Source organism: Condylura cristata, unplaced genomic scaffold (assembly GCF_000260355.1).
Source record: "Condylura cristata isolate star-nosed mole 26May11 unplaced genomic scaffold, ConCri1.0 scaffold00053, whole genome shotgun sequence".
Classification (NCBI taxonomy): Eukaryota; Metazoa; Chordata; class Mammalia; order Eulipotyphla; family Talpidae; genus Condylura; species Condylura cristata.
In genome coordinates, this window is record NW_004567154.1 from 291,681 (window position 1) to 313,130 (window position 21,450).

The following is a 21,450-nucleotide window of genomic DNA, read 5'->3' on the forward strand; positions in this document are numbered from 1 at the left end:
ACCTGAGATTCTGCTGGGGGCTGAGGCATAGGTGGGCCAGAGCTGCTTTTTGGAAAGTAGGGGCAAGTGAGATGCCTCCTTCACCCCTCTCTTGGAAAGAAATTAAGATGGGATTTCAATTTTTCCAATTGTAAAATAAGAATGTTAACTCCTACTTTACAGTTACAAGGGGATGTGAGGATTAATATATATGACGAAACAACCGAGTTTGGCACTACCAATAAATGGCAATGACTAATAAGAGCTGCTAAATTTATGCTTCACTGAACCCAGGAACAGTGCCTGTCTTCCTCTGTTACATCTCTAGTGCCTAACTAGGAGACAAATATAAGGAGAAAGAAGAGTTCTACCCTTTCAGCAGAGTGAGTCAGGAACAAGGTAGGCAAGAAAAGCTATTACTTGAACAGATCAAGTCCCAGCTTATAAGTTCAGCTGAGAGTAAAGAGTGAAAGTAAAGCCAGAGAGAGGCACAATACTGCTTAAGAGAACCAAGGGAAAGGAGAGTAGAATGCAGAGCAGAGCCTTGGCCAGAGGGAGGGTGAAGAATGTCTCTATCTTAAAGCTCTAATTTACAAGGAAAGTACTCACATCAGGCTGTAGTCTCTTAGCCCGCCGGCCGTAGCTATTGAACTTGGAAGGCTGCACAGACTGCCGAAGGGGAATGCTGTGGGGTTTGTATTCCTTGTCCTTCTCTTCGTTATCAAATGGACGCGTATTGCACTGCTGGGGACAGGTCAGGGGTAAGGGTCAAGGCATGGGGTCCTAGTTCCCAACAGCAAGGATATACCGCTAGCCTCACCCAAGGGCAAACCAAAGCTGTGGTTACAACCCCCTGACACACACCAATAGGTCCCAGTCAATTGGTCTTTACCACTAACACCAGAATACACACTGAAAATTCTCATGTCTTTGCTTACCCCATTCCTCCAACTACTTCCCCAACTAAATCAGACTGCATCTCTTCCTAGACCTCTCCAGCCCAAAAGACCTCTCCTTAGAGTATAGGCCACTCAAAGGATGGAATCTGGTTTTTAGGTCTCCAGCTCACTGACCCAGTTCCATTAAGAGCAAGTGTGGAAATCAGCATCTGAGGGGAAACCCTAGTCAGGCATTCTTACCACTAGGTTAGCTCCAGACTGGTACATCTCATAGGGATAGACGATGCGTTCATAATGGGAGCGTAGCAGAGAGCCAATGTTTTTGCCTGGTGGGTAGTTGAGGCGCTGGGCTACCCGGGCCCACCGACGGTCCTTACAGATGGATTCATAACCACCTTCTTCCACCACGATCTACAAGAAGTGGGAAGGAACATGGATGTGTTGTGTGTATACACATGAAGAAGTAGACCTGTAGAAAGGGCAATGAGGACAACTCCGGTCCCTCATTCACTGGGAGCTACCCCCACCTCCCACTACCACCACTCAGGCTCAAATTGCAGCAAGAGATGCCAAGAAGTTCTAAAGACAGCTTGTGCGCTACCAGGCTGTGCCCTTTCTATTGCAGACTAGAGGTTCAATAGCTAAGCCAAGGAAGCCCCCAGAATATAAGGAGTATTAGGGAGTGAGGTGGGTAGGAGTTTAAGAAAAACCTGTTCTTACTTTGCTGAGGCTGTAGAGGTCCAAAATCCGCCGTTCTACATTGGGAATCTTTAAGGAGGAGCCCTGGATTTCCCAGAATTTGGCAATCTGGTCCAAGTAGTTCAGTTTCACTCTGGTCTGGGCCTAGAGAAGATATGGCTCAAAGAAGCTGGCCTTCCCCTCCACCTAACTCTGTCTTCTGGCCTAATCTTAGGGGAGGAGAAAGGATATGAGCAGCCCACTCTTAGGGGCTCTCCCAATGAACTGGGTTCCAAACTCTACGCAGTGCTTAGCCTACCTCTCTCATCTCTGTCACCCTCAAGTCAAGAGGGTAAGCCCTAGGTCCAACCAAAGCATTAGGGCCCTCCCTTGTGGTGCAACGGATTAAAGCACAGCACTATGAAGCTATCCACAGCCACTGCAGCACGAGTTCAATCCCTGGCAGGAAGGCAACCCACATGGCGCAGCAGACCTCTCCTGACCCGCCTCCTGCTCTCCTTGGCACTGTACTTCATCGAATCGACCTGCCTGTTCTGCTCCCCACTCTGTCTCTGGTGAATTCTTTCACCGCCCCTGCACCTCTGGCCTTTACCCCAGTTCTGTATGCATAAAAAAGTAAATCTTAAAAAACAAAAAAACAAAGCTTTTACACATACTCTCTTAATCTCCCAACAGTGCTGTGTATCACCATCTTTTACAGAGAGGCTGTTTCCTAAAGCCACACACAGCAGGTAGCAAGAGATTGGAGGTGAAATAAGTAACTTAAGTTTCAGCTTTTCCTTTACCACTGATTTGCTGTATAGCCTCCAGCAAATCAGCTCTACTCTGGAACCTGTTTTCTGATTTCAAAAAGGTGATAAAATAACTGCCTAGTCCACTTAGCCCAGAAGGGTAGATTTATGAGAGGAACAATGTAGGGACAATGGAAACTCCAGGGGCTGGGAAGGGGCTATCTAAATTCTGGGCATGTTTCAGAGAATACAGGCTCCAAAAGACCACATTCATCTCATATGCACATGAAACTTGTTTTATGACAGCTGAAGTGTGAGCGTACATGCTAGAGACACAATGATCTAAAGAATTAAGATAGTATAACAAAAGAGCACTGGCACCAAGTCAACTCAGGAGCCAACATAGGCTAAAAATTCTAGGAACAAAGTACATGCCATGTTTCCCTGAAATTTCAGTGACTCAAGTGACCTCAGAGACCCACAAAGGGCTCTCCAAAGCCCCAAGTCTACAACTGCCACACTCTGGTCAAAGGGTCTGGTTCTCAGAAGAACTAGCTATTCATTGCTATTCACTACTTGCTCTGATCCCTTTAGGGGGAAGGGACATCTCATAGATGAGGAAAATTAAGGTCGATGTATGGTTCCTTAGCTGTGCTGTCCCTTAAGGAAGGGATCAGAAATCTTACTGCTTCCAAACTCCTTAGCTTTCCAACCATGGCATCATCCCTGCTCCTCATTAGCCAACACTATCTCTCGATTACCTCAGTAAACCTGCCCCTGTCCCATGACAGGTGATACCCTGCCCCAGATGTATTCCCAAAGACTGGTCATATCCATTTCTTTAAGGAACTTGAAATCTCTATGATAAATGATTTTTGATGATTTTTGTTCAGACCAGAACAGCACCTAGATGAACTCTAGAACAGTGGTTCTTTGATGAGAGGCAAATCTGTTCCCAAATGCCTTTCTGGTTGCCATAACTGGGAAAGGGTACTACTGGCAACTAGTGAGAAGCCAGGGATGTTGATAAATATTCTACAATGCACAGGATAGTATGGCATGAGAAAAAAATTGTATGACCCAAAATGTCAAAAGTACCAAAACTGTCATGTAGAAGACAACTAAGTTTTTAGGTTGGGATGTTCAGTGGGGCCTAACACTCCCTCTGCCCCTGGACATGTGAGTAAGGGTTGAAGAAACGTAACAATGAGGCAGAGAGGTAGTGGCATAATTGTAGTCTACATTTTCCACGTCCTTACTGAGACCTGGCTTCAGGACACCTACTCTCATGTACATAAGGACAGTCTCAAGAGAGAACCTTACCTATCCATGCAATGGGCCTGACCCCCTGTCCAACTTTGTAATCAACTCACCCAACACATAGACCAGAGTTCTTGTGTTGTTCCGACCCATCTACTTCACCTGCTACTCTGGCAGGAAGGTAGGAAGCACAGGGTAGTGGATAAATTGGATAGGAGAGGTAACACTCAACTGGACAAGCTAGAAAGAGTTTTAGCAAGTCTCATATTTTCCTTTTGTTAATCTAGGTAACGCAGGTCACTTGACAGGAACTTTAGCAGTAGTAAACTTTTGTGGGAAAGGGACATCCTCAGCCTTTGCTAAATGTCCCATGATCCTGGTTATATTCAAAATTCTAAAGCTTCTTCCATGCGCTTTATGCAATTTCACAGAATAAAGAATAATGGCCTTAGGGTAAAGTACCTTAGCCAGAGAAAGTATGAGGGAAGTGGGATCAGAGCTCAGATATCCATTCTCCCAACCTCACCACCAGCTACTAGTCTTCTTACCTCTAGTTCATTCAGCCTCTGGATCCGGGGAGTAAACCTGAAGTTGTCCACTTCTACAGCAAAGGGTGGCTGCCAGTCCTGAATGGGTAGAGGGGAAAAGAAGGCTGAGTTATTCCAGCATGTACAAGAACAGAGAGCATCAAAAGCATCTCAGTAACCCTATTCACTCCTTCCCAAACTTCCGGCCACCCCAGACCTCTAACAAACACTCAATCCACCCCTCTTCCCCCACAGAACTCACAACAGAGCTTTGGCAGTGCCTTAAGTCCATACCCAAGCACAGACCTGGGAAACTTCTCTTATTAAATCTTTTCCAATAGCACAGCGCTAGGATTTCAAGTAATGGAGACAGGACCAAAACAGCTGACCCCAAACTCTCTCTAAATGCACACACAGTCTCATTCCCTAGGTATGTGCTATAGGACACATAGTCTGGGAGTACTACAAAGCACACAGGATCTGGTCAGAAGACCTGGGTTGTTCATGTTCTAGCCTCACTACTTACTCACTACTGGGATTTTTACTTTCTTGAACCTGTTTTCACATCTGTACGGTGGGAATATGAACTCTTGACTTGGCCTTCTCACAAGGCTAATATGGAAATATTACAGTGGTTTTCAAAAAAAAAATGTTTAAAGGAATCATCATTTAGACCCACCACACAATACACATGCAGGGTAGCTTAGCTCCAATTCTGGCAGGATTTAAAGGTAGTGGCCCTTTAACGTCTTCAGTTTAAAGAGCCTGAGACAGACACTGCAGGAAGGAGCAAGGAGCTGGGAGTAAGAATCTGCACTTATTAGATCTAGAAGGCTTGACTGTGGGTTTGTCTCTCATCCACCTGGCAGGTGTACAGGAAGATGCAGGGGATGAAATCTGGTGGCTAAGTGCTGGGATACTTGACTGTGGTAGCAAGTAGAGGATTTGGGGAAGAGGAGGTCAGGGAAAAATGAAAGAAGTGGAGGAGATGCTGTCTTGCCAAATTGGAACTTGTTCTATCCTACTAAAGGGTGTCTGTGAAGAGCCCCTTCCCCAATGTCCTCCCCTCCAAAACCTCCCACACAGTTGTCTCCTTACCAGAGACTAGATTCCTGCTGGGGTAGTAAAATGAGCCTATAATGACCTAGTCCTCACTTTACAAATGGGGAAACTGAAGCTCAGAGAAGAAATACATTTTTTTCAAAGTTACATGCTTTGTTAGTGGTGGAGCTAAGACTAGAATCTATACCTTCTAACCTGCAGCCCAACGCTCTTTGCACTGTAACAGGTGACCAGTGCTCATACATACATGTGTACGTATGGAAGGGGCACAGTAAATAAAGAAGAAAAAGCTATTAGCCTCTTCTGTTTGCACACTTAGGAAAAGGAGCCAGAGGACTCCTTTTGCAGGCACAGACACCTCTCTTCCCCATCCCCAGCAGTAGCAGACAGCAAACACTGGTGGTTCAGTGAAACTGCTCCCCCTACCTCGGTCCCCTCCCAAAAGGTGGCAAAATGGTATGATTCAAGCCAAGGCAAGATCCCCATGCCCTCTTGCCTCCCATCAGGAGAGCACACCTCTTCATGCACTTAACCCAGGCAGAATGACGCTCAAACCCACAACTCCAGGCATCCATCTTTCATGCTCATTCAAGTTCCATATATAAGTATAACACCAAGCAACCTAATAGGAAACAGCAGAGTGAGAATACTAGCACAGGAGCTGTGAATGCAGCAGAGAGCTGTGGAAGGTCCAGCAAACTCTTCTGCTTGATTCTCCCTGGGACCTACAAGATTCCCCATCCTGTCTTCAGTCCTATAAGCCTGTATGCCAATTACTCACGTTGTCACTATTATCAGGATGGTATAAAAAAGTGGGTTACCTGATGAGAAACCAAGGCACTTACAAGCGTCCCTGGGTCTTCTCCAAGATACCAGCACTCTCCTCCCACTCACCTTCCCCAACATTAGCAATCAGCTGTCTAGCAATTTAGAACTTCCTCAGGTAAAACTCCAATTTCCTAGCACCCACCCTCCCAACCTGGGTCCAAGCACCACCTGGGTGAGCACTTCGAATTCGATCCAGAATGCTCAGCTGCCTAAGGGGAGCCTAGGAAGAACTTTACAAGAGGAAAAACAGAACAAAACCAGAGAGCCGGGTCTCTTGGACTGGAGGAAAGCACACTGTTGGCAAAAAGACACATAACAAAGGATAAGCTCCTTCAAGACACACACACTCACTCACACTCTCTGCCCGCCCCAGAGGCATGTCACCTTCCTCCTTCTTAGTCCTCCAAATGAGGGTAACACCTGTACAAGGCCAGCCTGTCCAGACAGGAATAAGACAGAAAAATGGAAGTTCAGGCCTCAACTAGCTAGCCCCTATGTCATTTATACCTCTTTCCCACAGGACTGCTGGACCACTTTAGGAAGTGCCCCTTGAAGCTGCCCAGGTCTCCAGTCTCACCCTTCCACTAGCCTTCCTGAGCCTTCAACTCACTGTCACTATGGACAAGGCTACCTCAGAGATCCGTGGCCAGGATCCAACAAGAAAGAAATTAGCTAGCCCAAAGCTTCCCAGAGGATCCATTTGAAACCAGCCTAGATCTGTGACTGAGCACCAGAAAGCACGGAGTTGAGTAAGGAAGCTTGTGGTGCCCTCCTCAGGTGGGAGTGAAATATCCCATCCCCTTTCAGCCAGGAGATACGCACTCAAAAAACAAAACAAAACAAAACAAAACAAAACAAAACAAAACAAAACAAAACAAAACAAAAACAACAACAAAAAAACCCCATCCTGTTCCACCTAAACTTAATTCCGGATCTTAGAACCCAAAGGGTCAACTGAACAACACATATCAGTTCCCCACCATGCCAGCAAGGCAGCAGCCTAGCCCTTGGGGGACTTCTCCTGGCCTGAAGCCAGGCCTAGGAACAAAGATATGTATGCCCTTTTGTTGGTGACCTCTGGGAATCAAATGCTCTAAAAGGGGCAGGCTTCCAAAGCTCCAATCAGTTTCTGGGAGTCCAAAAATGCCCCATCGTCTAGGATTTCCTACATTCTGGGATACGGCAGAGTAGAAATCTTCTGAAAAGGATCTACCCACCCACAAGCTGACCTGTCCAAGCCTCTACATAGAAATGGGTGAGGGGTGGGTGAGAGGTGGGGGCGTTGATGTGCAAGAAAGTCCCCCACATTGTCTTCAACAAGGAAAAGAGAACAACTCCCTGAACCGATCTCAGGAGAGCCACCAGATAGAACATTCCTTGTAAGACTGATTTCCTGACAGGTATTCCAGATCTGTGTAGTCTCAAAGATAGATCGGCCTAGCAGGGTGTGAGTAAATATGAGTCAACCCACATAAGGGCAAACTAATGACCACATCAAAAAATCTTCAGTCACAATAATTACCACTTATCTAATGCCTACGACACAGACCCTTCTTTAATCCAGTTCTCGAAAGAACCATTCGTGAGACCCATTTCATGGGCTCAGAGAGATTACCTTACTTATCCAAGGTCACACAGCTGGTAAGCTGCAGAGTGGAGCTTTGAACTCAGGTACGTTTCCAGAGTTGTGATCTTTCCACTAACCCCAGGCTGCCTCACTTATACACTGGGAGAAAAGACCTTTAGAGAAACCTTGACCTGGGCGGTAACTAAGAGATGTGCTGGTGGTGCCTCTCTCTGGAACTCTCCCCTGCCCACTAGGCATCCCTGTCTTGAACCTTACCAGGAATGATTTTGAAGGGCGGGGTGGGAGCGGGGTCGATATCTGATTCCAGGTCAAACTGGGACCTCACTCCACGAGAGAACCATGGCCCCAACACCCCTTCTCCGGTCGGCGCCCTATTCACAAGGGTCCCCGCCGCCCAATTTCCCCACACTTCAAGCTGCCCTCCACCCCGGACTTCTCCACCCCAGACTTCTCCACCCCTTCCAACCCTGGTTCTGCATCCCCGTCCTCGCCTCCGAAGACCACCAGCCTCAGGCCTTACCGCAGGTGGGCGGATCTTGCAAATGCCCGACTTCTCCGCGATGGGTCGGATTTTCGCGATGTAGCCAAGTGGGTCTCGGAACTCGGCCCAGCTAGGTTCGAACACCGGGCACTCCGGGGGCGGAAGGAAGTCGTCGGAGCCCGGCTCCATGGTGGGCCCTAGGACTGGAGAGCTCGGACCGCCCTTAAGGACTCATGGCGGCCGCCGCTGTGTGAAGCCGAGACACTGCTCGGGGACTAGGCCCTAAGCGGAGCGGCCGCCGCCCGCCGAGGGCCTAGGGGGCGTGTAGCTGCCGCGCTCTGAAAGGCTCAGGCTGACGTTATTGCTACCGCTTCTTCGTCCCGCTCGGTTCTTTCCAAACTCTGCCGCTGCCTCCCAACTACTGCAGTCTCCACCACCACCACAGTTACCTCCCAACCGCCGGGGCCTTCACCGCCGCCGCCGCCATCTTGGTTTGTCAGCGTCTCCCCCTTCTCACCACAACAAACCGGATCCCTCCGCGGGGTGTCTCTCCGAGCCTCGTACACCTTGCCTGACGCTAAGCCTAGGAAGGGCTCATTCCAAGGGGAGCGAGCTGAACCGGCTGGCGTGGATTCCCTGTTTGGAAGCGGGAACTCAAAAGTACCTCCCAGACTGAGAGCAAATAGTCCACTTCGGCGGCGGAGGGACAAGATTGTAATTAAACTGCCGGATCCTTTTTCCGGATGGACCGGCGGTGCACGTTTAAAGGCCAGCGGTGCGCATGCGCGTTATGGAAAGCTACCGGAAGAGGAGCTGGCGTTGTTGGTGTTGGGCCTAAGCTGACGCCCCTTCGATGACCTCACCGCTGGCGCGAGCCCCGCCCCAACAGCCACTCCTCCCGGGTCTTCCGGTGCGGGCGAACACGGAAGATGGATTCTGGTCGCTGATTGCGGGAGAACCTTTCTCCTCGCCCTCCGGTGGTGGGAATAATATTGGGCTTTCCGCAGTAAGCGCTGATACAATTGGGGCTTTGAAAGAAGGAAGGCAGGAGGGTGCTTCCTTCCCGGGGATTATGGGTTTTAGAATCCTGAGTCCCAAGAAGAGAAAGGAAATATTTATTCCGTCCAAGATTATGCGTACAGGTCTCCCAGATGGAGTTTCTATTCTTAACCCTCAAAGAATCATTGTCAATCAGCATTTTAATGAACACTTTCAACTTGTTCTGTGTGCACTTTAATCGTGTGCACATTTATGGCATGTAGTCCTACAAATTAAACCGTGTGTGTGTGCATACATATATATTAAAAAATATATATAATATATAAATATTTATAATATATAAATATTTATAATATATAAAAATATATAATATATATATAATACATAATATATATTATATATCCAATATAATAACTATTGGATGTTTAACAGCAGTGTATTCATTAGCCTTCCAATTCCTATCATGAATTACCTTCTGCTTGCCATTTGTGATTCTGCCGTGTACTTATCAAATATGTGTACATGGATTTATTTGTGCTTAGTCCCCATCATGCATTTGAGTACATACTATGTACATAGCTATTGTGATATGAAGATTATAAATTGCAGCTATGAATGAATATCAAGCCTGTAATTTGTTCATACAGCAGGTGCATCTACTGCATTTGAGGATTAGCTGTTGTTCATCAGTTCTGGGTTTACTGCGTACAGTTTAAACACCTACTGTGCACATATTAGAATATTTGTGTGCATGATTTAAGTGCTTATTTTGTGTTCCCCATCAAACTGTAACTTCCTTAAGGGCAGGGACCTTGTGGCTTATACATCCTTAGCATGGTAAACAGTAAATTAATGTTGCATAAACAAAAGTACATGTGTATTTTTGAGCAACTTTAGTGTATAGTGGCTGAAAATAGTGTATACTCTTTGCAGACATTTCCTATGTATAGTAAACATCTGTTATATGTTCGAATATGTTTTAAGGGAATGGAGAGTGTCATTCTTTTAACTATTCCTCATCACATAGTGTCCCAGTCAGGTACATCATCCTGCCTACTTCAGGACGGACCTAAAGACATCCTTTCTGAGGGAATAGGGCACACAGGTAGGAACTCACACTCTGGGTGTGGGGGCCAGAGAGGTCTGACTTCTAGTCCTACCAGCTCTGCCATTTTCTAGTTATGTGACCTTGGGCATGTCCAAACTTCTGAAACTGAAATGAGGATGAACATACCTACCTTGCAGGACTGTTGTCCAGTACCTGGCATATAGCAGCCCCCAACAGAATCTGTTAACATATTTTTCTAGGTGTCTGCAACCAATATGTCAAAACTCATTAAGAATCTCCTTTGTACCACTTGAAGTGATTAATGTTTGGTATCTTTACTCCCATTGGCTTGTGAGGAAATTCATCCCAACAATTGTAAATAGTGACATCTTTCTAATTTTCTAGGTATCAGAGGAAGTCTTCGTCCCTCGCCCCTAGAAACACAGGTGAATGGACCAACTGAATAACTGTCTGGACAGGACACAAAGCTAGGCAAGTTGATATTAACAACAGTAAAATCACTAGCATCTCACATGTGTAAGCATCTGACAGCCCACACAGATCTTTCATATCAATTAATTCCTCTAATCTTTGTCACAGTCATGGGAAAGATGTAGGTTGATTTTTCCCATTCTGTAGACAAGAAACCAAGTTCCAGAAAGATTAAGTTGCCCAGCTGTTACACAGGAAGTTGTTGGCTTCTAGTCAATGTTCTTTTGCCCTCACCAGGAATGGAATTGGGTAGAAAAGGGGAAGAGAATGAAGAAGGTGGGAGAATATGCCTAGGCTGAAGGAAGTTCGGTGTTTCTATCTGGAGGCAGCTCAGTGAAAGGCAAAGAGCATGAATCAAGAGTCAGGAGACCAGTTTGGGGACTCAGCCAAGACTTCCCATAGCCTTCTCTGAGGTCCTTAGCTTAGACACCTAAGAACAAATGTAAGGTGCCATGGAAATTGCATACAGTCTTTGAAGTCAGATAGAACCAATGCATTAACAAATATTTATTCATTTTCTACTATGCACCAGGCACTGTTCTGTATGCTAGGAATATATGGTGATCAAGTCAGACATTGTCCCTGCTTACCTAAAGCTGACATTCACCCTCCGATATCTGTCAAGCATCTCAGTCTCCCTAAGCCTTGATTTTCTTTTCATTTATCCAATGAGGTTAAATAATCCCTTCCACACAGGGTTCTTATGTAGAGATAATGATGATGGGCGTGCATCAAGGGCCAAGTGCTATGAAGTAGTTCTAATTACTCCTTTTTAACAAATGAGGAGACTGAAGCTCAGAGAAGTATAAACTTATCCAAGTCACATGGCCAGTAAGTGGAAGAGCCAGAATTCAAACGTAGGTCAGTCTGAGTGCCTGACTTACATGGTATCCTGTCTAGCACTATCCTGAGTATAGACAGGAAACAGATTCCCTCTGGTCTTGCTAGGGACCAACCTAATTCTGGACACTGAAGAGTTAAGAAGTGGGAAGCAGGGCCCTCCCTGGTGGTACAATGGGTTAGAACAGTGATTAGAGCATAGCGCTGCTAAGCTAGTGGCAGCCACTTCAGTATAATTTCCTTCCCCTGTCTGGAGGTGATACACATGGTGTGGCAGACCTCTCCTGCCTTGCCCACTGCTCCCCTCAGTAGAGTACTTAATGGATCTGCCTGCTCTGCTCCCCACTCTGTCTCTGGTGAAGCCTCTTACTGCCCCTGCACCTCTGGCCTGTACCCCAGTTCAGTATGAATAAATAAATAAATCTTTTTTAAAAATCTTTAAAAAAAAATAGGAACTACCAGAAAGTTCACTCTGGATGGCTTGGCTCGCTGAGAAGAGAGTTCGGCATGGAGCTGACACTGAGCCATGTCTGGTAGAATTAGCTTGGCTCCTGACCACACTCACCCCATCCATGTTTTCTGGAAGAACAGGATGAGAGTAACTTTCTACCTCACTTGTTCACTTTGTAAAATCGGGTCTCTTCCAGCTCTAAAATAGGTATGAGCTGTGAGTTCTAACTCCTAAATTGTTCTGGAATCTATCCCTGCCCCCCCCCCACATGCCATTTTTATAATGTAGTCCCTGTGAGGACCAGTTACTAACTATCCTGTGTTTAAAAAGCATCCTCAAGAGATGTGGAGTAAAAGGAACTCTCTTACACTGCTGGTGGGAATGCCAATTGGTCCAACAACTACCAAAAGCTGTATGGAAGTTCCTTAAACTACTAAAAAGGGAGCTACTATATGACCCAGTAATTCCACTCTTAGGAATCTACTCAAATGACACAAAATCATCAATTCAAAAGGATACCTGCATCCCTACGTTTATTGAAGCACTATTTACAATAGTAAGATATGGAAACAACCCAAATGCCCAAAAATAGATAACTGGATCAAGAAGATATACTGTGTATATATATATATATATATATATATATATACAACAGAACATTACTCAGCAATCAAAAAGGATAAACTCATGCTATTCCTAGCAACATCAGTGAAATAAGTCAAAAGGAAAAAAGAAAAATATCAGATGGTTTCACTTATAGGAGGAATATAGGAATATAGGGAAACCTGGTAAGGGATTAGAGAGAAAATGATAACCAAAAAATTAGAAGGCAACTATAAATCAGAAACATTCTGTGGGGGAAGGGGAGTGAGAGGGATCAGAACTGGGGAGGGAAGAGCACAGGGGAGTATAGTGATGGTGTATGGGTGAGTTGGTGGTGGGAATTCTATGGTGACTACACCTGAGAAGGAGAAAGCAAACATTGTACAAAAGTGAACAATAATGTAAAGGATATATGATAATAAAATAAATCATATTTAAATGGGGGGGGGTAAGTGCACTGGGCTATGGTGATGGCACATAGGTGATTTGGTGATGGGAAGCCCATGGGGATTATAACTGAGGTGGAAAAAAGGCACAAAATAATGTTAAATTAAACTACTATGTTATATTAAAAACTCATATTTAAAAAATAAAAAAATCCTCAAGATATCATGGTATCTGCATGAATTCATGGTTATATGTATACATATACATTATGGATATGGAGAGAAATAGATGTGTATTATGTGCTTAATACATAACAGTAAAGTGATATGATCAAAATAATGATGATCCCAAATAAATTATGATGGTGGTAGATTCTAACTCACTGAGTAAAACAAAAATTTCTAACTTCACAGTGATATAAATAAGTAAGGGAAAAGGAAAAGTTCTCCTTAAAAGAATGATGAAGTTAGAAAATCACCAATAAATGCTCAGTCTTTCCCCAAATGAAAAGAGCAAATCTTTAAAATATAGGTATAGGCATTCCCTGGTGGCGCAGCAGGTTAAAGCACAACACAAAGAAGCTAAAGACACTTCCGCATGAGTTCGATCCCCTCCTGCCCCGAGGTGATCCACATGTCATGGCAGACCTCTCCTGACCCGCCCGCTGCTCCCCTCAGCAGTGTACTTCGTTGATCTGCCTGTTCTGCTCCCCACTCTGTCTCTGGTGAAGCCTCTCGCCGCCCCTGAGCCTAAACGCCATTAAATAAAAACCAAGACTCCTTGGGAAATGCCGCTTCCAAAGCTGGGGCAGCAGAAGTGCAGAATGGCATGGAGCACCTGGTCGTGCCAGAACACAAAGCAGTGCGCAAAGAACCATGGCTCTACCCAAGGGACACAACAGCAACTCAGCGGTTTCTGCCGGCCAAACCCAGGACATATGGGCCATCAAAATAGAGATATTAATGGGTTATATAGAGCTCACTGGGTAAAAGAGACAACCATGAGTTCCTGAGGCTATACGTAAATAAAGGTAAACGAAGGGAAAGTTCTCCCTTGTAGTGAAAAGCCTACTAATGTGTCAAAAGAATGATGTCATCTAGAAATCACCATTTGGCAACCTGGACAATCGTCTGTGAGTACTAAAAGTGGTGGGTGCACGTTTAGGAATTACAGGGTATTTATAGGAGTCCCTCCTTATCCATGGGGGATATGTCTGTGAATTCCTAAAACTGCAAATATTACTGAACTCTATATACTGTGGTTTTTTCCTACACATATCTATCTATGATAAACTTGAACTTCTAAGTTAGGCATAAGAGATCACAACACTAATAATAAAACAGAATAATTTTAACAATGCATACTGTAATAAACCTAATGTGGATTTGACCCTCTCCCTCAGAATATCTTCTTCTAAGGAGTACTTTTGGTACTGAAACCACAGATAAGGGGAGACTACTGTACATAACTTCAATGCATCTCTCCACAAGGTGCTCCCAAACTACAAAAAGAAAAACAGTAATCTTATGATGGAGGCTCTGTGCCACCCAATGTGTCACCTGGCTTTACTCTAGGTCTCCCTGAGGTGGGGGTGAGATAGCCTGTGAGCAGGAGGGGTGAGGATATGTCCACTGCCCTTATCGATGCTCTGGGCTATGCTGTGTCTGATGCCAGGACCACCATCTCCCACTCCTTTCTCACTATCCACTAGCGCACAGACGTGCACCCTTCTTTACCAGGCTCATTTCTTCAAAACTTGGCTAAAACCCCCTAATTGAGTTTTCCCTTTCTTTACACTCCCCAAAATGCTGTGCTTCCTTCTAGGCCTGCACTTCTTAATATATAGTGTTGACATTATCCCTGCCAGGTTGTCCACTCCTGAAGGTCTTGCTCTGCACTGGCCACTGTGGTGACTATGTGGCTATTTAAATTAAAAAAAAAAAATGTAGGCCCTAGGTTGCACTAGCCACATTTCAAGTACTCAGTAGCCAATTAAATCATTCAATCAATGCAATGTGGCTAGAGGGTCTCCATACTAGATAACACAGATACAGAACATTTCTATCATCACAGAAAGACCTATGGGATCACATTGGTTGAGGTCAAAGATGAGAACTCTCCGAGTTTCTAGGATCTTTGGTCTTTGTTATGTGTTGTTCCTTCCACCCACATCCCCAAAGAGATTGGTTATATAACCTTTTAAATGATGTCAGTCAACAGGCTTCTTGTCTTCAGGTTCCTTAAAGAAATGGGAAGGTACAGAGCTGCACTGTCCCTCCCCAGACTGGAAGGTGAACCTCCTGGGAAAGGGGAGGCTGGAGCAGAGATAACCCAGTGTTGGGACTGCAATGAGGAAGGAAGCTCAGGAAAGAGATGGAACAGGTTGGAAGCATGAGGAGGTCCCAGAAATTACACAGGTCATATCAACCAATATCACCCATGCAAAGATAACTTACTCTAAGATTTAGCTCAGAATCAACCACTCATTCATTGAAATCAACAAAAAGTTTAGCATTGTTGGTGTTGTGTCAAGTATTGTGCTGGGCAGTGTTCTAAACAGAGATGATTCAGATTTCAGACCAGTGTCACCAGCAAGCCACTTACGGCCTGGCAGGGAAGATAGATCATGGTGTGAAAGACCTCAGACAATGTGATGAAGGGCACATTTTTGACAGATGAGTCCTCTAAGTCCATCAGCATCAGGGATGTTGGGGGGGCACCTCTGGGCATCATGGGGGAAGCACAGATAAAATGCTGAGGTTAGAAATCTACACAGAGAATTTTTCAGGGAATAGTGAGCAGGGGGACTGTCCAAGTGTGGGTGTGGATGAGGAATGAGAATTCGGACTACAGAGATCGGCTGGGATCACATGTTGGAGGACCACCAATGTCAAGACAAGGAGTTTGCACTTGATTCTGTAGGTGGCCAGGAACAATTCACTGTGTGTCTAGCAGGAGGTAGTTTTTCACATGTATCTATTAATTTCCCTGCAAGATCATGATCCTCATTTACAGGTGAAAGAGGGGCTATATAATTTGCCAAAGGCAACACAGTCAAATCTGTGAAAGAGCTGGGATTTGAGTACTAAAAGCTGAACTTTGGGAAGACAAAACCAGCATTGAATAGAAGGTAGGAAAAGGGAGAACAACCAAGAGGCAGTCCAGTTTGATCTGCCAAAGAAGGAACCAAAGATGCGAATCAGACTTGATTCTGGATCCCCTGTGTCTAAGTTCTTTAAACACTCAGTTATGGTCCTCCCAGAGGCCTCAAATGCTTAGATGGTCCAGATGCTGCCTTTCCTTAAACAAGCATGCAGGGAAGAAATCAGACAGTGGCCCAAGCTGCTAAAGAGTAATGCCATCAAACATTCCATGTTAAAGGTCATTCCAAGATTCTAAGGAGGTCCCAAAGATATATACTTACTGCTGCTTCTGGAGTCTCTGCTGAGCCTAACCAAGAGATCACTCCACCCCATCACTGGTGCTGTAAATATGTCCACTTCATAGGGAGGCAGTGCGGGGGGCTGGTAGAGGGTCTGGCCTAGAAGTCAGAAACCCCCATCCTGACTGAATGTGTGGCCTTAGGAAAGACCCTGCCCATCTCTGGCCTGTCCTTCTCTGTCAACTAAAGAGAGCCCAGCGATCTGTTATCTAACATCCTAAGTATATACGCAGCACTTTTATATGGTATCTAGCCCTTGGCCTTCTGGACAGGTTACCACCCACCCCTATCCTCAAGGACAGGAATGTGGTTACTAGCAGAGAGGGGAGAATAGAGGGGAGGGCGCCTGGGCAAGGCCAGACCAGCCACAGGAAGGGTGAGAATAGACCCATGGAAGGAAGAGAAGGGAACTAACTTGCTGAGCACACTAAGCTGGCTGCTCCATGTATAATGTGATCATCACAACTCCATGTGGAAATTGACTTATCACCCCATGTTCCAAACTGAAGAAACTGAGGCTCAGAGAGGATACCTCTCCCAAATGCACATGGCTAGCAAAGGAAAACCCTAAGATTTCAACTGGGCCAACTGCAAAGCCCATACCCTGGCCATCTGTCATGCAAGCTGTTAGTAAAATGAGATAGAAAAGCCCCCCTCACCTCCTCCTCCTCCCACCCACCCAAAGCAGGTTGCCCACCCAGCTGCCTGAGCTTCTAACAGTACCACCTCACCTCCCTGGGCTAAGGCCTCTCTCTCCCTGGGCTCCGCCATGGGGCAGGGGGCGTAAGTAGGAGGCAGAGGCGGGAGGTGAGCACAAGGTCTTTTATGCGGCATCAAATATACATTCTTATGTACAAGGAGGAAAAAAGACAATGCCTGAACCCCAGCCCCTCTCCAAACAGCCCTCCCGCTGCTGCCCATCCCCACCCCCAAGCCCTGGGGTCCCTTCGTACAGCCAGGGTCTGTCTGTCTGTACTGCAGCCCATGATGGAGAGGGGAGAGGGAGGCCGGAGCTGAGAAAGGAGTGGGATGTGTAGGGCAAGAGGAGGAGCTGGGGCACGTAAAAAAAATATTTATAATAAATAAACAGGGCAGGAAAGGGCTAGAGAGGCAGCAGAGATTGTGACGGACAGGAGGACTCAGGCATCCTGGCTCCCAGGCCCCACTCCAATGGCTTCAATCTCTGCCTCAGGAAGCACATCTTGGGCTCATGATGGCCCTCTGGGAGCCTCTCTCCCCAGGGCTGGTGCTGGCGCCCTGCCCCAGCGAGGTGTGTGTGGACAATATCTATAAAGTGCATTGTCTTCAGTTGTAGGTGGGGGAGGTGTAGGGAGTGGGGGGGCATGCACTATGGGTGAGGGAGGGCAGTGCCCTTCTCATCCCAGACCTGAGCCCCCCACCCCTTCCCAAGAAAAAAACCTGTCTGGATTTTGATCAGGGTAAGAATGTTGCAAGGAGAGGCAAGGTCCTGGAGCTGAAGAGGCCTGGGTTGGGGCCCAGTGGGCAAAGGGCATAGACTGGCTCTGGAGAGGAAGCACTGCCCCATCGGGGGCCAGCAGAAGTGGGGGCCTACCCATGGAGTACACTGACGGTCCATGGACTCCCAGAGACACATGGAGGTGTGTTGCCTGGCTCTGAGGTCAGAGTGTGGGCCAAGCCAGGGGAGGTTTGACCACAATTCCACGGAGCTCTCTCCTAGCCCTGTGCAGCTAGAGGGGCCCTGGGGAGGCCTTCGTCCTCACCACTCCTGCCCCTGCCCTTCCCTAGCAGTCAGAGCTGACTGGAGATGACATTGGCCACCCAGCTAGAGCTGGGGGGTGGGGAGAAGGACGAAGGAAGGAAGAAGAGGATGAAGATCTCTGAAAGGTCCTCACCACTCCCAGAGCTCGAGAGCCTGGTGTCCAGACTTCAAGTGGCAAGGATCCTCAAATCTGTAAGGGAACCCCATGGCAATTGTTGGGGGTTAGAGGAAGGGCCGAGGCAGGAAGGAAGTGGGGAAGAGGACATTTCAGTGTGTACATATATTTTGGAAAACTGAGGAAGCAGAGAAGGTGCAAGGTCCCTCTCTCGTAGGTTCCCCAGAACTCCCTGGGCCCCCCAGCTCGCTCTCTCCATTCATCAGACCACGGTGCTGATCCGGCTTGGCTTGGACTTGGGGTTTGCGGTGGGTGGGTTGGCCGTGCCAGGGGGCCCAGAGGCGTGCAGTGGGCCATGGGGGGAGGTGGGAGGCAGTGGTGAGTGTGGGGTATGGGGTGAAGGTGGGGGTAGGGGTGGGTAGGAGGGGTGGGGTGGGATGGGTGAGTGTGGTGACAATGGTGACTGCGGGTGGTGGGGATGGGAATAGGAGCCCCCTGGCGGCCGGGCCCCGGGGCCCCCAGTGGCCCCCGTCGCTGGCATCATCTGTGGGTGGTGGCTGAAGATGAAGTGCTTGGGGCCCTGTTTGTGCGCTGGAGGATGCTGGGGGGCAGGACTGTACAGGGGCAGTGGAGAAGTGGGCTGGTGCAGGGGGTGGCGGCCATGTGGAGCAAATTGAGGGTGTCCTCCAGCTCCCCGTCTGGGAGCCCTGCCTGGCCGGCCCAAGGTATAGTGCTGGGGACCTGGCACCGGGCCATGGGAATGGAAGTGGCGATGTGGCCCCACAGGTGGGGCTGAGGCGGGGGGTGGTGGAATGGAACTCAACTGGGGCAGGGGTGGGGGCTGCTGAGGAGGAGGGGGGAGAGGAGGTTGCTGGGGTGGCAGATAGGGCGGTGGGGCAGGGCCTGGTCCTTGGCAATACTGGGCATGCAGGGCCTGGAGCTTGGACTGCCCATCAGGCAGCACCCCCAGGCCACCGTGGCTGTGACCATGGTGGTGGTGGTGGTGGTGGTGGTGGGAGGAAGAAGCAGATGAAGAGGAGGCAGAGGCCTGGCCAGTTGGCGGTGGTGGCATCTGGAAGGGCCCCTTGCCCCGCTTGCTTCCAAATAGGGAGCCCAGGAAGGATGAGGAGTTGGAGACGGGCCTCTGGCTCTTGTACTCCTCTGGCGGCGGGGGTGGGGGCGGAGGTGGCATCCTCTGGTGAGGGCGTGGACTGCTAATAACAGACCCCTGGAAGGGGGGAGGGGGGGGAGTCAGGCCAGTCTAGAAGTCCTAAACCCCCAACCCTAAACTCCACCCCGTCCCTGAGGGCTGGAGCTAGGAACTGCCAGGGCATCATGAAGACCATGCCACAGTCCTGTACTCAGGTGTGGAGCTCCCCAGCTTGTAGAGCTCTGCTCCACTGTCTCCTCTGAGCCTCAGCTGGGAGAGGAAGAGTCAGTGTTGCCTCCTCCTCATCCCCATTTTGCAGGCAAGGAAAATGTGAGACAGTGACTTGCTCAGGCTCAAGGAGCAGGACATGGAGGTAAGAGCTTCTCATGGCCCAACTCCCAGGGCATCACTACTTGAAGTCAGTCAGCCCTGGGGTAGAGAGGGGTCTCTGGAGAGTGGAAGACAGACTGAGAGACAGGCAGAGTGAGAACAGACAGAGTTGAGGACAGATGGAAAGAGTAGTTGGCTGGGAGAGGCAGCCCACGGCTCCCAGCAGGGAACAGGGGGAAGCAACAGGTCCCCTCCTCCTCTGGGACTCCACAGTGGGTCAGGGTTCATGCAGAGGATGAGTGGGGCAGGAGCTGGCACTTACTTCGATGGTGCTGTCCAGCGATCCCACGCTGTTACGCCGCCCCCGCTTCCCTGCACCCACAAGCAAGGAGCCCAGCGTCAGAGCAGCAACCCCCCTCCACACCCTGCTGGGCACCTGGCCTGGGCCCCTCCCGGGAAAGACACCCCTATTCCCTTGCCCCCATTGAAGAGGGGAAGGAAGTGGGAAGGAAGTGAGTGGAGGAGGAGGAGAGAGAGGAGGACAAGATGGTGGAGGAGGAGAGGTGGTGCTGGAGAGATAGAAGAGGAAAGAGAGGAGACGGGGAGCAGTCGGAGAGAGGGGCTAAAACGGTGGCCCCACTTCACACTCCCTGGCCCCACCCCTGGGCTTCACCTGTTCTGACCTGGCTACCAGGCCCCCTGCAGCACGATGCCCAGGGTTCTGGATGAAGGCCGGGTGCTTGCAGGTGTGGCGGGGAGAGGAAAGGCTGGCGGTCGTGACAGGAGGTATAGAGGAGGACCCCCAGTCTTTGCCTCCCCAGACAGGGCAGGGGCCCAAGAGACTTGCCTGCATCAGAGAGATCTCGAAGGGAACTGCTGAGTGCTCCCCTTTTGAGCCCATCTCCTGCCCCATATGTGTCCTCCAGGCTGCTGCGGGCCAGTGTGCCATTCATTGAGTCCTTGGCCCCACCGGACTGTGAGGCGTTAGGGCGCATCAAACCTTTCTGCTTCTCCAGCTCCGCTGGGTGGCAGTGGGGGAGACAGGGAGCAGAAGTCAAGAACAGGACTGAGAGACCACCTGACTGCCCCTGGCCCACCATGGGCCTTCCCGCCTCCCTGCCTGTTCTGTCCCCAGGGCTGCAGCTTGGTGCACTGGACAGCCAGCGCTGCTGGCCCAATCCTCAGCTCTATCTCCCAAGTCCCAGCAGCACACTGTCTTGTCTCACTACCCCCCCCCCTCTGGCTCTGTCCTCTTCTTGTCCCCCGTCTGTTCCTCCTGCCCAATTCCCCTTCCTTTCATCCTTCTCACTTCTACTCTCTCCTGCCCTCTCAGTCTGGCCTCCCAACCACCCCTGCCTTCAAAGTGGAGCTTCATAGTGGCTTGTTCTGGTAAGGCAAAAAGGTCCTTCTAGCATAAGCCGACGGCTCTTTCTAGAGTCTGTTCAGTTCTCAGATAACTTGCTCCAGAGCGCAGGGCTCCTGGAAGGACAGGAGCCGGAAACCAACAAGAATCAACTGCCCTATTATGAGTCAGCAATACGTGACACTTGACCTCACTCAATCCTCACAAGAGTTCCCAGGTTAAGTATCATTGTCCATATTTTTCAGAGGGAGAAACCGAGACTGTGAGGAGTCCTAGAAGCTTGTGCAGGCTTATACTACTAGGAACAGTGGAGGTCACTCTGCAAGCATGTAGACTGGGGGCCTCAGCCCGTGTTCACCCAGTCTCCTTGTAGCTCCCTAGCTCCCTGGAGAGACGTTTGTCTATTTTCCCCCTTTCATTGTTCTCTGAATCTTC

General features: G+C 48.4%; 2 protein-coding genes across 13 annotated transcripts in view; both read right to left on the bottom strand.

Moving 5' to 3' along the window:
* The window catches only part of KDM5C (lysine (K)-specific demethylase 5C), a 30,953-nt gene extending 22,137 nt beyond the window's left edge, over nt 1-8,816 (bottom strand). For 2 of the 6 annotated variants that reach the window (XM_012734298.1, XM_004694995.2), the window contains exons 1-5: nt 8,094-8,815; nt 4,117-4,194; nt 1,599-1,721; nt 1,119-1,289; nt 589-723 (exon numbers count right to left, since the gene is read on the bottom strand). In XM_012734298.1, the coding sequence (XP_012589752.1) occupies nt 589-723; nt 1,119-1,289; nt 1,599-1,721; nt 4,117-4,194; nt 8,094-8,243 (657 nt within the window). In that variant the 5' untranslated portion in view covers nt 8,244-8,815. Of the gene's footprint in view, nt 1-588; nt 724-1,118; nt 1,290-1,598; nt 1,722-4,116; nt 4,195-8,093 lie in introns of all 6 variants that reach the window. The other 4 variants (XM_004694996.2, XM_012734297.1, XM_012734296.1 and 1 more) reach the window with 4 other exon arrangements.
* An 8,308-nt stretch (nt 8,817-17,124) lies between these two features.
* Nucleotides 17,125-21,450, bottom strand: part of IQSEC2 (IQ motif and Sec7 domain 2) — a 79,821-nt gene continuing 75,495 nt past the window's right edge. For 4 of the 7 annotated variants that reach the window (XM_012734303.1, XM_012734304.1, XM_012734305.1 and 1 more), the window contains 3 exons: nt 20,500-20,673; nt 19,975-20,024; nt 17,134-19,400 (listed from right to left, as the gene is read on the bottom strand). In XM_012734303.1, coding sequence (XP_012589757.1) covers nt 18,435-19,400; nt 19,975-20,024; nt 20,500-20,673 — 1,190 coding nt within the window. In that variant the 3' untranslated portion in view covers nt 17,134-18,434. Of the gene's footprint in view, nt 19,401-19,974; nt 20,025-20,499; nt 20,674-21,450 lie in introns of all 7 variants that reach the window. The other 3 variants (XM_004694997.1, XM_004694998.1, XM_012734306.1) reach the window with 3 other exon arrangements.